Source organism: Rhinatrema bivittatum, chromosome 3, assembly GCF_901001135.1.
Source record: "Rhinatrema bivittatum chromosome 3, aRhiBiv1.1, whole genome shotgun sequence".
Lineage (NCBI taxonomy): Eukaryota > Metazoa > Chordata > Amphibia > Gymnophiona > Rhinatrematidae > Rhinatrema > Rhinatrema bivittatum.
Window position 1 is genome coordinate 295,006,366 of NC_042617.1, and position 13,292 is coordinate 295,019,657.

The following is a 13,292-nucleotide window of genomic DNA, read 5'->3' on the forward strand; positions in this document are numbered from 1 at the left end:
GAGATATATATTAGAGCAGGGGTGGGCAGTTCCGGTCCTCGAGGGCCACAAACCAGTCTGGTTTTCAGGATATCCCTAATGAATATGCATGAGAGAGATTTGCATGCACTCTGCCTCAGTTGTATGCAAATCTATGTCATGCATATTCATTAGGATATCCTAAAACCTCGACAGGTTTGTGGCTCTCGAGGACTGGAATTGCCCACCCCTGTATTAGAGGATACACATATAGAAGGTCACCCCCCCCCCCCCCCCCCAGTGAAGACAGCAGGTGTCTGTTTTTAGCCTGCTTTTTGAACTCCTCCTGGAACTGAAAACTCATGGCTGTTGAAAAACTGATCTCACTCAGGTGCAACCCACTCAAGAAAGATTCTGATTGCCACATCCTGATCCAGAGACCAACAGTGAAGATCCAGGTAATAACTAAGCCCATTTGCCAGGATGTTCTCGTTTCCTGAAAGGTATATGCCTTTTAGGGCCATTCCATCAGATATACTTCAATTCCATACCTAGACAGCCTCCTGACACAGGGGATAGCGCCTGTTCCTTTTGGGATCGAACCCCATAGGCCAACATCCTTGTAGATAAGGCCACAATATCTTGGGCTGCAGTGTCTCAAACATTTGTAACAAACGTCTGAAGGCCTATGACAGACACCTTCTGTTTGTACCTGGGGTAAGAACCTGAATCTGTTGGCCTGCTTCTCTCGCATGGTGTGAAAAACAGATGCAGAAAATTCAAATGAAGAAGAAATCTTCAAGAAGATAGATTGGAGAAAAAACCCCAGCTGAAATAGACTACTAGGAGCCTGTTATGGGGAAGAAAACATTTATATCCTTTGAGCTAGTTAGAAGTGTAATAAAGACAAGAACTAACAGGGGAGAGAGAGAGAGAGAGACAGACAGACTCTGGGGTGGCATCCATATTAGTTAACTATTTATACCACTCTAGGAAGGTCATCTAGTAACTCGAAGTGAGGTTTTGGTGGCGGTCTAGGTTTTGATGGGCAGGTAGAGAGGGCATCCAGCTACGGAGAAAGTACATTGTAGAAATCTCATTTTTGTGTACCTTTCCTCACTCCAAATCACATCAAATCTTCACTGATGATATAATCTGTGCTGTTCATACCTGACTGTGCATATAAAACTGCTCCCCAAACCCTAGACCACCACCACCACAACCTCACTTCGAGTTACTAGATGACCCTCCTACAGTGGTATAAATAGTTGACTAATAAGAGAGCCTTATAAAGAGTCTCTCTCTAGCCAGGAGCAGCCCAAAACATGGAAATGCCTGACTGGGCACTTCTCAGCTTGCGAAGTGAAAATATCGCGGGTGTGATAAATTTAACGCTCGTTGCAGTAAATACCTAGTGTGTGTTGCGGTAACTAAAAAATTAGCCTAACCATTTGTCATCCCCCCCCCCCCCTCTTTTTTTTTTTTTTTTTTTTAAATCATAGGCGTTATTCATGCGAAAATTATAGCAAAATAACGAATCTTGGCCTAAAAAATGAGTTTTATTTTCAAGAATGGAGAAAAGTGCAAAGAAGAAAGGCTGCAGTTTTGGACCGGATATCATTACCTTAGGCAAAAGACGACTTGAGAAATTTCTACTCTTGGCTGCTAGGCCAACTATTGCATCCAAATGAAAACATATCCATCTGCCAAGCCTTTTGGTTTGGTATACTAAGGTATGGTAAATTCTAGAAATGGAATGCATAACTTAAAGGTGACTTACCTTCTTTATGACTTAATTTGGTGCCCCTTTTTACATTCTGCTGAACAGAATGCTTTGGCACATGTTTTATCTGATAATGCATGATACATGTTATTGTTTATTAATATGGCAGGAGGCCTATTTTGTCTCTTTTTTAAATGTTCCTATATCTGTCATTTTACAGTCAATATTCTGACCTTTGTGAATTGGATTGTTTGTCTGTCAGCTGTATAACTTCTTTGCTATTTTGGATTTCTTGTTCTGCTACTTGAATTCCAGTAATATGAATAAAAACAACGTTCAAAAGAAAAGTGTGCTGTTTGAAGCTCAGCCGCATCCCAGTCCTGAAGAAGAATGTGCACTCAACACACTGCCATGGTTTCCACACTTGCTTTCACATTTTCCGTTTCTTACCTTTAAGACCTCGGTTTGATTCCCAAGTCCCTTTGAACACATCTCCATCACCGAATAGGAACAGAAGGTATCCCTTATTTTGTACTGACTGACTGCGGAGAGCCAGAGGAAGAGGTTGTATTCCAACTCCATAGGAGGGATTAAGATTGACTGATGTCCAGAATACACACTGCCAAAAAGAGAAGGACAGTTAAGCACTTTATGTAGTCTCCCATTTTCTTACCAGTTTTGTAAGCTTTGAGAAGAAACAGAAAGTTACCCTTCCGTTTTAGCACCAGGAAAGAGCGAGTGAGAGCAAGCCAGCTGCTGTGAGTATGTATCAGGTTGGACAGTAATACGTATTTCTCAATTTATTCTCCCCTGAGGGATCTCTCTCTTACTCATTCTTGTCAGGGAACCATTACTCACGGCTCTTCTCTCTGTGCCCCTAACCATTCAGTTCTAATCAAGGCTCTATCATGTGCAGACTCTCTCATCTTCCTCATCCATCTATCATCAGGAAGCCCTTACAGATACTCTCTCTCTCTCTCTCCTTGCTTCTTTCTTTCATGAAACCACCTTTCACTATTCAATTATTTCGTAAAACTTCCTCATCACTTTTCCCCCCACATATAAACCCAGTACTGCAGTGCTCTCTGGCGGCTGAGCTGGATGAAGTTCTCAAGAGCTGCTTCAGCCCTGCGCTCTTTTCCTATTGCTATAATTCTGAATGGAAAAACCCAGAGATGGAATAGGAATGCTGAATCCAACTCCAGCAAAAAAAACCCCACAAAAAAATCCCTTTGCATTTCTCATTTCAGGAAATGTCCTAGTAAGAGAGAGTTCTTTTTCCCCAACTCAGGGCATTCTGAGAGTTTTCTGGATCTGAAACTCATACCTGCAAAGGCACCACAGGGCAAAGCCAAGTCCACAATACGGATCCAAGCAAATAGCGATCTGCCGAGAGGAGTACAGCTCACACTGCAGCTTTATTGCTCTGCAGAGAGCATTCACAGCGGCATGGGACATCTGTAATATATCAGACAGGATAAGAAATGCTGTTGCAAATTAGCCCGGGAGGGTGCACATGAGTTTCCTGCTTTCCTTTCTCTTTATCCCCATCAACAATCACTTTTTTGTTTGTGATTTTCTGCAGAACAAAACCCTGGGTATATTCTGAATACGCAGGTCTCCTCCCATCCCTCCAACCCCTGCTGAGAGTATCTGCCACGCTTTACACATTACTTCCCAGCATTGCACAGCGTCAGGTGGCAATGTTTTGACCTTCCCTTCCCATTACAATTCTTAAAGGAAGATGGGGAAAACTTAATTAAAAACATTACTAGAGTTTGCAATATTTAAAATATTTGAACTGTGTACAATTCTGGAGAGCCCCGAAGGTGGTGGAGATAAGGACAGTATCTGAATTCAAAAAAGCATGGGATAAACTCAAGGGATTTCTGAGGGAACGGTAGGGATTGTAAAACTGAATTAGTTGGTAAGGATGGCAGACTACGTAGGCCATATGATCTATTTCTGCTGTCACATTACTGTGTTTCTAGTTACAGCCAGGGGGAACCTGTGGTATATGTTTATGAGAACATCAGTGAATAAATTAGACCCACTCACATGCTGGAGTTATATAACTCCACCACAGAAGGCTGATTTGCTAGAAAATTAACCCACAGTGTTCATCCTCCTTTACAGCACTTAAAATGTTTAATTCTCTTTTGAAAGTATTACAAAAAAAAAAAAAGGTAGTGTTTCTTTTAGTTTTCTGTTTATCGCAAAGTCCTTTTACAGATCTGGCTCACAGTGTATATTTTCCATTGGAATAATTTTATGGATGAGTAGAAGGTGAAAAATCTGCTAAAATCCAAGAAAAATAAAACATAAGCCCACTTTGAAAAAATTGATCCTACCTTAACTCCAGTCAGCATGCCCGTTGTGCTGACACTAAAATCTAAATAGGCCAACATTTCTGGAGTGGGTGGTTTGTACATCTGCGGGGGCCGCTTCCTGGGCAGATCATCTGAAATCAGAAAGGAACAAGTTTCATTTCTGAACAGCTTCTATGCTCAGTCACAGTCAACCACAAGGATTTTTTTTCCATCAAGGAGGCACTGCCATGGTGACAGCCACAAGGTCTGCCCCACGTACAACACAGACATCACCAAAACTGAGAAGCAATTAGTTTTATGCTGTGATAGGTTCCTTTAAATGAGCAACGATCAGAGAGCAACCCCACTAGCACGCACATCTCAGCTGTACGCACAATTTCTTAGTGCCTCCCCGTCTCATTTCTGCGGCATACACAAAATCCACAGTGTCTAATCCACAGCACTCAACAACTTCAGCCCTACAGAGATACCTACTGTTATCAATCTAATGCAATGGAGAGATGCTTTTTATTTGTCATCTCCTCTGAGCCTGCTCTGCTCGTGAGCGAGTGCATGCAAAACAAATAAATGACTGAAGCCCTGTATATGAATATAAATTAGCTAACATTTGAGTATTGGTGACAGGGAGAGTAATTTTATAACTCCCTATGTAATGGCGCAGTCTGTGTATACACTGCACACACAGACTGTGTATCCAGGATTTTCAAAGTGAACTTATGTGCACACAGTTCAATGGAAAAGTTTAGGCACCTCTGGTCAAACTGTGTGTTTCAACGAATCGCTACGTGAACAGAAGCTGAGACAACCTCTACTTGCTACACAGACACGACACCTTTGTTCGATTTTCGATGCAATATTACTACTTATTTGCTGATTTTAACAGACTGATAAAAGTCCGGACACCCATCCACTTGATGTATGACTACTAATATTTACTTAAAAAGTGTTTCGATTCTAATCGATAACAAAAGATGTGCTAGACAGATTACAACAGAATCAAAGCAATACAAACATTTATAAAATTAATACCTAATACAGCAACGAAAATAGCAGAAAAATACATAGCAAAATAAATTAAATAATAAAATTGAAATGAAGTTAAAGGAAATGCCTGAACAAACAGATATGCCTTAAGAAGTTTCCTAAATACCTTTATGTCATCACAGGCTCTCAAAGCCCCAGCTGGGGCATTCCATAAGGTTGGCCCAGCAACCAGGAAAGAACTACTATGTGTTTCTTGCAATCGGGCATGATTAGTAAAGGATTCACTAAAAGGCTCTTAGCAGCAGAGCATGAATTAAATCTTGGGGGTATACTGTTGCAACTGATCAGCCAAGTAAGAAGGGCCATTTAATTTCAAGGCCTTAGAAACAAGTAGAACAAGAAACTAAGGGATTCTGCCAATCCCTTTAGTTACTCTTTAAAAGCTCAGCCTTCACTATATCATTATATCGTTACTAAGTTATCCATGTAAGAATTAAGTTTTATATTGTTACCACGTTTTCTATGTAAAAAAAATAAGAAACCTTACGCTTATTTCATCTTCTGTTCCCTGTAAACCGATGTGATATCTTTGATCTAATGTCTGTATATAAAAATGATTAAATAAATAAATACATAAAAGTAATAGTAGTTTAAACCTCGATCTAAAATTTACAGAAACTAATAAAGTTCCTTAAGCCGGGGGGTGGTGTAGCACCATCACATTGCTTTCCTCCAAATATCAACTGAGCAGCTGGGTTTTGCAAAACCTGTACAGCTGTCAACGACACGACAGGCAGACCTTCAAAAAGAGAATTACAGTAGTCTACTGAGGACAGTACAAGAGCCTGAACAATGATCCGAAAATCCTCCTCATCAAGGTCAGGTTTTAAATAATGTAGCAGCTGCAGTTTGGATAAGTTCTTGGAGGAGAAGTCCATTAATTGCTATTAATCAAGTTTACTTAGGGAATAGCCACTGCTATTAATTGCATCAGTAGCATGGGATCTTCTTAGTGTTTGGGTAATTGCCAGGTTCTTGTGGCCTGATTTGGCCTCTGTTGGAAACAGGATGCTGGGCTTGATGGACCCTTGGTCTGACCCAGCATGGCAATTTCTTATGTAAACCCCCTCCCCACCTTCAGAATATTCTGCAAGTGGGTCTTAAAAGTAAGCGGATTGTCAAAAGATTATCACCAGATTTCTCACCGAATTTGAAAACTGGATATCAGTGCACAGTAACAGAGAAACAAAGTTGTGTTTTTGTGGGTTTTTGTTTTTTTTTTTAAATAAATAATCCGGGTCACGAGAAAAACATATTGCTTCAGTTTTATGAGCATTCAGAAACAGATGGCTCCTTTGCAATGTGAGTTAAGAGTAGCTGACAAGTCCCTCTTTACAGGAGAATACAACTGCAGATCGTCAGCATAGAGTCTAAAGGTTATAGGCTGCAATTCAAGTAGGGAATCCAGTGGCCTCATGTAAATATTAAACAGCGCTGCAGCTAAAATGGAGCCCTGTGAAACCCCACAGGAGGTTTCGAACCAAGAGGATTGAACACCTTGCAGAAGAACCCGTTTTCTAGATTCAAGAGAGAGTTAAACCATGCCAGAACGGTACCGCCAATTCCAATTTCTTCTGGTCGCTCCAATAAAACTGAATTGCACATAGTATTGAACGCTGCTTATAACATCAAAATACAAAACAATAACTGATGCTCCCATATCCAACTCCAGTAGCAAAAACTATTGTCTCAGTGCTGTGCTTTTGTCTAAACCCACATTGATATTTATGTAATAACTGATTATCACTTAAATAGTTAGCTGAGAACAAACTATCTTCTCAAGAAGTTTACCCAAAGTCACAACATTTGAGATTGCACCATAACTACTAGGGGGTTCCAACGGAAGATTCCCTTTCTTATAAACTAGGTGTACAGCCGCTTGCTTCAATATTGAGGGTATTCGGCCTTCCCGCAAAGAAAAATTAACTAACTGCCAGATAACCGTAATAAAATCCTCCTTCAGAATGTACAACAGTGAAAAAGGGCATGGGTCAAACGGGCAGATTTTACTTGAGCCATTGACTTTTCGATTTTACTTGAGTGCCCAGTTTTACCAAAGGAGTATCAGCTTTCACCGTGCTCAAGGGTAGCTTTACAAAATCCTACCTAGATTGTGAGAGCTAATCTGCTGGAAGTCAATCTGACTTTTTATCAAGGCAGTTTTCTGCTTTAGATAATTGGCAAAATCCTCAAGGGAAAAATTACCTTTAAATTCCTCCTTCATATCACAATCATTTATTCCCTTAACCAGGTTAAATAGTTCCAATGGTCTGCTTAGAGAAGAATGGAGCTGCTCTGTGTAATACTTCTTTCTGGCAGCTGCAAACAGTTGACTATAGTTGTTTCTAGCATTAATACATTGACAGCGGGCTGAATCTAGTTGGCTCTTTCAGTACTTCTCTGTTCCCTTTTTGCTAAGACCAACTTATTATCAAACCTAGGAACTCTATTATGAGCTGCTCGGTGGTTTTTCATAACTACCAGGGCGATGTTATTCTGCACAGATTCTAAAAGAGTAGTTAAAGAATTTGCAATATTCTCAGCATTAGTCAAACTTAATTGGTTCTTCACAGCAGACAATTTTAATTTAAATTGCTCCAAATCAATTGGCTTTCTAATCCTATGACGAATCAGACTATTAGCCTTTCTAGAATGCTCCTTAGACATGGAAACAGAAGATTTAATTAAATAGTGATCAGACCATAGGACTGGGGAAATTTCAGTTACTTGAATTTGATTTGCATATATTAACTGTTTAGTGCAAATCACCTGATCAAGTATATGACCAGCCTTATGTGAAGCCATGAAAATTAATGGCAAAAGCTCAACTGAAACTAAAAACTCAAACTTATTAAAAACATATCTCATTTTACAATCCAAATGGAGATTCAAATACCCCAATAAAATCACTTTAGGGGACCAGAATTACTAAAGAATTTTAAAAATTCATTATAATCATTAAATCCCCAGCCAAGATTTCAGGTAGACAGTATACTAGAGCAAATACAAGGTCAGCAAATTTCCAAACTAGAGTTTCATAGCTGTGATTAAGCTCAATAGAAAGTGGCAGCAGCCAAAAAACATTTTTATAAAGAAGAAATAGTCCACTTCCCTTTCTACCCTCTCTAGTGTGTTGGAAATAAGGTCCAAAAAGTTAAATGACTTATTAGGGCCAATTAATCAGGTGAAGATGATTCCACAGTTGAACAAATACTCTGACCCTTCTAATCTCTCAGATTGTAATTCTATTTTGACTACTTTCAGCAACCATGGGCTCCTCTATGTCCATGTTTGAGCATTTGAAAATGAAGATAATTCATTCTTACAAAGCAAGGGAAGGCTATAAAAACATTTCTAAATGTTTCCAGCTAGCAATTCTAACTGTCAGAAACAATGTTAAGAAATAGAAGTTACATGGAACTGTTGAAGTGAAGACAAGATCTAGAAGAAAAATCTTTAATAGAACTGTCAATGTTTGTCAGTCCTGCAAAAAGAGAATCCACAAATCACCGCAAATGGCCTGCTGAAAAGTTTAGATGACAGTGGTGTACTTTTCCACAGTTCAGCATTATTACACAACAAATGATTCTGCATGGGTAAGTTGTCAGAAGGAAATCTTTTCTATGACCTCATAACAAAAGCCAATGTCTAAATTATGCAAACAACATTGATGAGCCTGAAATTTTTTGGATCAAAGATTTTTGGAATGATGAAATTAAAACAATTGTTCAACCACAACCACACAAGATAAACTTTTTTAAGAAATGAAAGTTGACAATTGAAAATTCTATCTGGAAGCGTTTCAAGATTTTTTTTTTAAATAGCATTCCCTTGGTTTGTAAAAGTGAATTATCTTCATTTTAAAAATAGATAGTCGCTGCTTAGAGGAGCCCCATAGTTGAAAGAAGAGAGAGCAATCTCAATCTAAGTCAAGGCAGGTGCTAGCTTTTTTGCTGCTCTGAGCAAACCATCAATGTGCAGTCTCCCTCAATCATACTTTTTTTTTTAAATTTGTTTTTCCAGCAACATACAACAGAAACAAAAAAAACATTAAATGTTTAAATATTTTCTTACTGAAGCCTATATCCTGCCAATTCTGAGCTAAGCTCTTGGTGGCAAACAAAGCAATAAACAATCATTGTGTAGCTCCTTGTCCTTCAGGCTAACAGGGTTCAGGGACTCACTTGGGTATATAAACCCTCAGCAGGGCCGGTGCAAGGGTATTGGGTACCCCAGGCGACCCTTGTGCTGCCGCTGCCCCCCCCCCCCCCCCCCCCCGCCACCTGTTTCGGTGCTGTGTGCTTCTCAGGAAGCACAGCCGTAGGGGGCGCCGAAGAGCAGCCACGTGGTGCCGCAAGCGGGGCCTATCCCGCTCGCGGCACCACGAGGCTGCTCTTCGGCACCCCCTACGGCTTGGTGCCCTAGGCGACCGCCGAAGTTCGTCTAATGGACACGCTGTCCCTCCCCCTCAGTGTTCTTTCCAGAACAAGGGGAAAGAGTCTTTCAAGGCTCTAGGCCTTCTAGTAAAAACATATTGCACAGTCAGCTGTCAAAAAACCCCCCAAAAAAACCCTTTCACTGATTTACTTGGAGGTGGCAAATTATGTTGGATCTGGTGGCATCCATGAAGAAAAAGTCCAAATAAAGAAAAAACACTCATAGATACAGTCACTGATAAAACCATAGAAATTCTCTACACAGGATACTCTTTTGGGTGCTGTCCCTTAAGTGCTCCTGTTGTCACTTACACACACAGAGATAGATATTCAAATGGAAGATAGCTGATAAGTAGTATTTATCCGGTTCTATTCAGTGGCTGCTAGATAGACGAATAAGTCACTTATCCAGCTATCTAGTTAGCTGGCTAAAATGTGGGTGGCAATGGGCGTATCAGGGCAGTGCTACTTAACTGGATAAGTTAGATCTGCTCAGCTGCAGCTTTGCTGCTGAGTATCCCATCTAGGTTAGCTGGATATGGTTACCCAATAAGAGAGAACCCCTTCAAGCTTTTCTCTGACTCCATCTGCTGGAAGGGAGACACAACCCACTGTCTGGACTGATCCGGGTACGTACAGGGAAACAAATTTGGTCTGTCATTCACACACAGTTGCTCTCGCTCACCCAGAATGCAGTTACATAATTTCCATTCCCAAAGAGCTTGCAATCTATGGCAGTATCTTGCCCCCATCCTCCCTCACTCTCCCTACCATATTCTCTCCTTTCACGTCTCTTGGCCCCCCACTCCCCTTTGTTTCCTGCCACATACTCCTATTCTCCCTTTTCCCCCTCTTGCTCCATGCCCCCATCTTTCTCATTCTCTGCTGCCATGGCTCCTCTCTCTCTCATTCTCTGCCGCCATGCCTCTTCTCTCTTTGGAAAAGGAAATTTGGATTTTTAGCTTACAGGCTTGTGGGCTCTATGCCGCCACCTGCCCTCAATCTCTCTGCTCCCATTTCCACCCCCCTTCCCCATTCTCATCTTGCTTTTTGCCCCTCACAATCACAAAGCAATATCCCACCTAACCCTCCTCCCTACCTTCCAGGTATGCCTTGGGCAAAATCAATCTGTACTCATTTTAAAAGTTCCTACCACCTAGTCCTTTCATCTACATCCTGGGTCCAGCTGCCTTGCACTTTTCACTGGCTCCTTTGTATTGGAGCCTCCCATGCAGGCTCAAGTAGGGGAACATTTTCCTGGCAGCAGTATTGGGGGGGGGGGGGGGGGGGAGAGAGAGAGAGATATGTTTTGTGCAATGCATTTGAGCCTTCTACACTCTACAAGAAGGTGTGCCTGTGCGGCTACTACTTCCTGCTCAACTCCACTTGTTACAAATCAGCAGTAAAGGAACCCTGCAGGAAGGTATCACTGGCAGGAGAGAGGATGCTGGTTGGGGAGAGACATCAAACACTAACACTGCAGTTCTCACTTTGGCGTGGATTGACTCTGTGCAGCCACAACCCCTCTGAGCAGCAAATGCTTTAATCTTGGCAGGTACTCTACCACCACATGCCAGCACCCAGAAGGGGTGGGGCAGAACTATCTGCTGCCTCTGTATACTAAGAACCTGTAAATGATAACTGACCTTCTGTCCTTCATCTCTTCTTGCTTTGGAGGACCCAAACCCAAGCAAGCTTGCTAATGCTGCTTGAAACCACATCCTGTCCCTTCTGCTGTGGTTCAGCCCCTTTACTGGCTGACAGAGCAGCGGTGGGACTGCAGCCACAACACTGAACAAAAATGCCAGCATACTCCACTGCTGCTCTTCCCTTTATGACTTAACAATACTGCCACCCCCCAGGTGTGCCATCTCATGCAATTGCACAGTTTGCACACTCAGTAGCACCATCCCTGATCTGAGAGATTAGAAGGGTGAGAGCATTTGTTGAACTGTGGAATTATCTTCACCTGACTAATTAAAGGCCTTAGTCAATTAGCTTTTTGACCCTTAACTTTTTAAAATGTATTATTAATGAATCAACTGGAACAGAGTCCTAACTTTTGCACTTGATATATTCACTATTTTATTATTTGCAATCTGATAACATGAGCAAATAAATAGTAATTTATATCATTTTTAACTTCATACTATAAAAGAAATGTGATGACAGAAAAAAAAATTATACAGACTATCTAGTCTGCCCATCCACACCAACAACCCAGCTTTACAATCCTTATCATTCCCTCTGATATCTTCTGTGCGTATCCATGCTTTCTTGAAGATAATGCCCTTGTCTACCATCTTCACAGGGAAACTGTTCCATGTATTCACCATGCTTTCTGCAAATAAATATTTTGTTTGATTACTCCTGAGTCTATCCCCTTTCACCCTCATTCTATGACCCCCTTGTTCTAGAACCTCCTTTTCTATTGAACAAGGTCCAACTCCTGTGCATGGAAACCTTGTAGGTATTTAAATACCTCTCTCTCATCCCACTATCCCATCTTTCCTCTAAGGTATTCATGTTTAGCTCTTTAATTCTGTCCCTATATACTTTATGATGAAGATTGTTGATTATTTAAATAGCAGAGTCCAACCAGTTTATATCTTTTTGAAGATGTGGTCTCCAGAATTTTACACAGTATTCCAAATGAGATCTCATCAGTGACTTGTACAATGGAAATATCACCTCCTTTTTTCTGTTGACTATTCCTCTCCCTATGCATCCAAGTACCTTTCTGGCATTTGCAATCGCCTTATCCATCTGTTACCTTAAGATCATCAGATATAACTGCCCCCAGATTCTGCTCTTTTGGTGCTCAGAAGAATTCCACCTCCTATACTGTACTGCTCCCTTGGGATTTTGCAGCCCAAATGTATGATTCTGCACTTTTTAGCATTAGCTCTTACCTCCCAGACTCTAGACCATTACTCAAGCTTCACTAGATCCCTCATGATTTCCACACATTCCTGGCAGTCTACCTCCTGTTGCACATTTCAATACCATCATAAGAACATGCCATACTGGGTCAGACTAAGGGTCCATCAAGCCCAGCATCCTGTTTCCAATAGTGGCCAATCCAGGCCATAAGAACCTGGCAGGCCATTCTTCTGCAATGTCACTTACAAAAATGTTGAAAAGAACCGGTCCAAAGACCAATTACTGTGGAACACTGCTAGCAACACCCCTCTCCTAGGAGTGAACTCTATTTACCACTACCTTTTGTCGCCTTCCACACAACCAGTTTATAACTCATTCAGTCACCTTAGGGCTCCATACCAAGGGTGCTCATTGATAAGTTGCCTATGTGGAATCGTGTCAAAAGGCCTCACTGAAATGAAAGTACACTACATCTAGCACTCTCTCCTGATCCAATTCTCTGGCCACACAATCAAAGAAATGAATCACTTTCATCTGAAAAGATCTAGGTAATGTGTCAGCTTCTGTTCACTTAAGAGATTCATTGAAATATACAATTTGACCAAGGGTGTCTAACTTACAGTTGAATGTGAAAGTAGAATTTTGAAAATCCTTGGGTAATTGGCTGAGTACGTGCACAAATAACCTTATGTAAAGTTACACTGGAGGAAGTAACTTATATGTGCCTAATTTTTAAAAATCCAAACCACAGGGGTGTAAGTTCCAACTCTGCTCTCCAGACTGCCTCTCTCTGTGGTTTGCATACTTTTATGCCACAGAACCCCAGGCTGTTTTAGTACAGCTATTTAGATGCATAAAATCAGGTTTATTTGCATAAATGGCTTTGAAAATCAGGCCTTCAAAGGATAATGTTAAAAG

The 13,292-nt window shown here is 41.0% G+C and overlaps 1 protein-coding gene across 4 annotated transcripts in view; it reads right to left on the reverse strand.

The window, feature by feature from the left end:
* The window catches only part of DIP2B (disco interacting protein 2 homolog B), a 433,878-nt gene that overhangs the window by 45,662 nt on the left and 374,924 nt on the right, over positions 1–13,292 (reverse strand). For all 4 annotated transcript variants that reach the window (XM_029594985.1, XM_029594983.1, XM_029594984.1 and 1 more), the window contains 3 exons: positions 4,033–4,142; positions 3,009–3,139; positions 2,132–2,300 (listed from right to left, as the gene is read on the reverse strand). In XM_029594985.1, the coding sequence (XP_029450845.1) occupies positions 2,132–2,300; positions 3,009–3,139; positions 4,033–4,142 (410 nt within the window). The remainder of the gene's footprint in view (positions 1–2,131; positions 2,301–3,008; positions 3,140–4,032; positions 4,143–13,292) is intronic.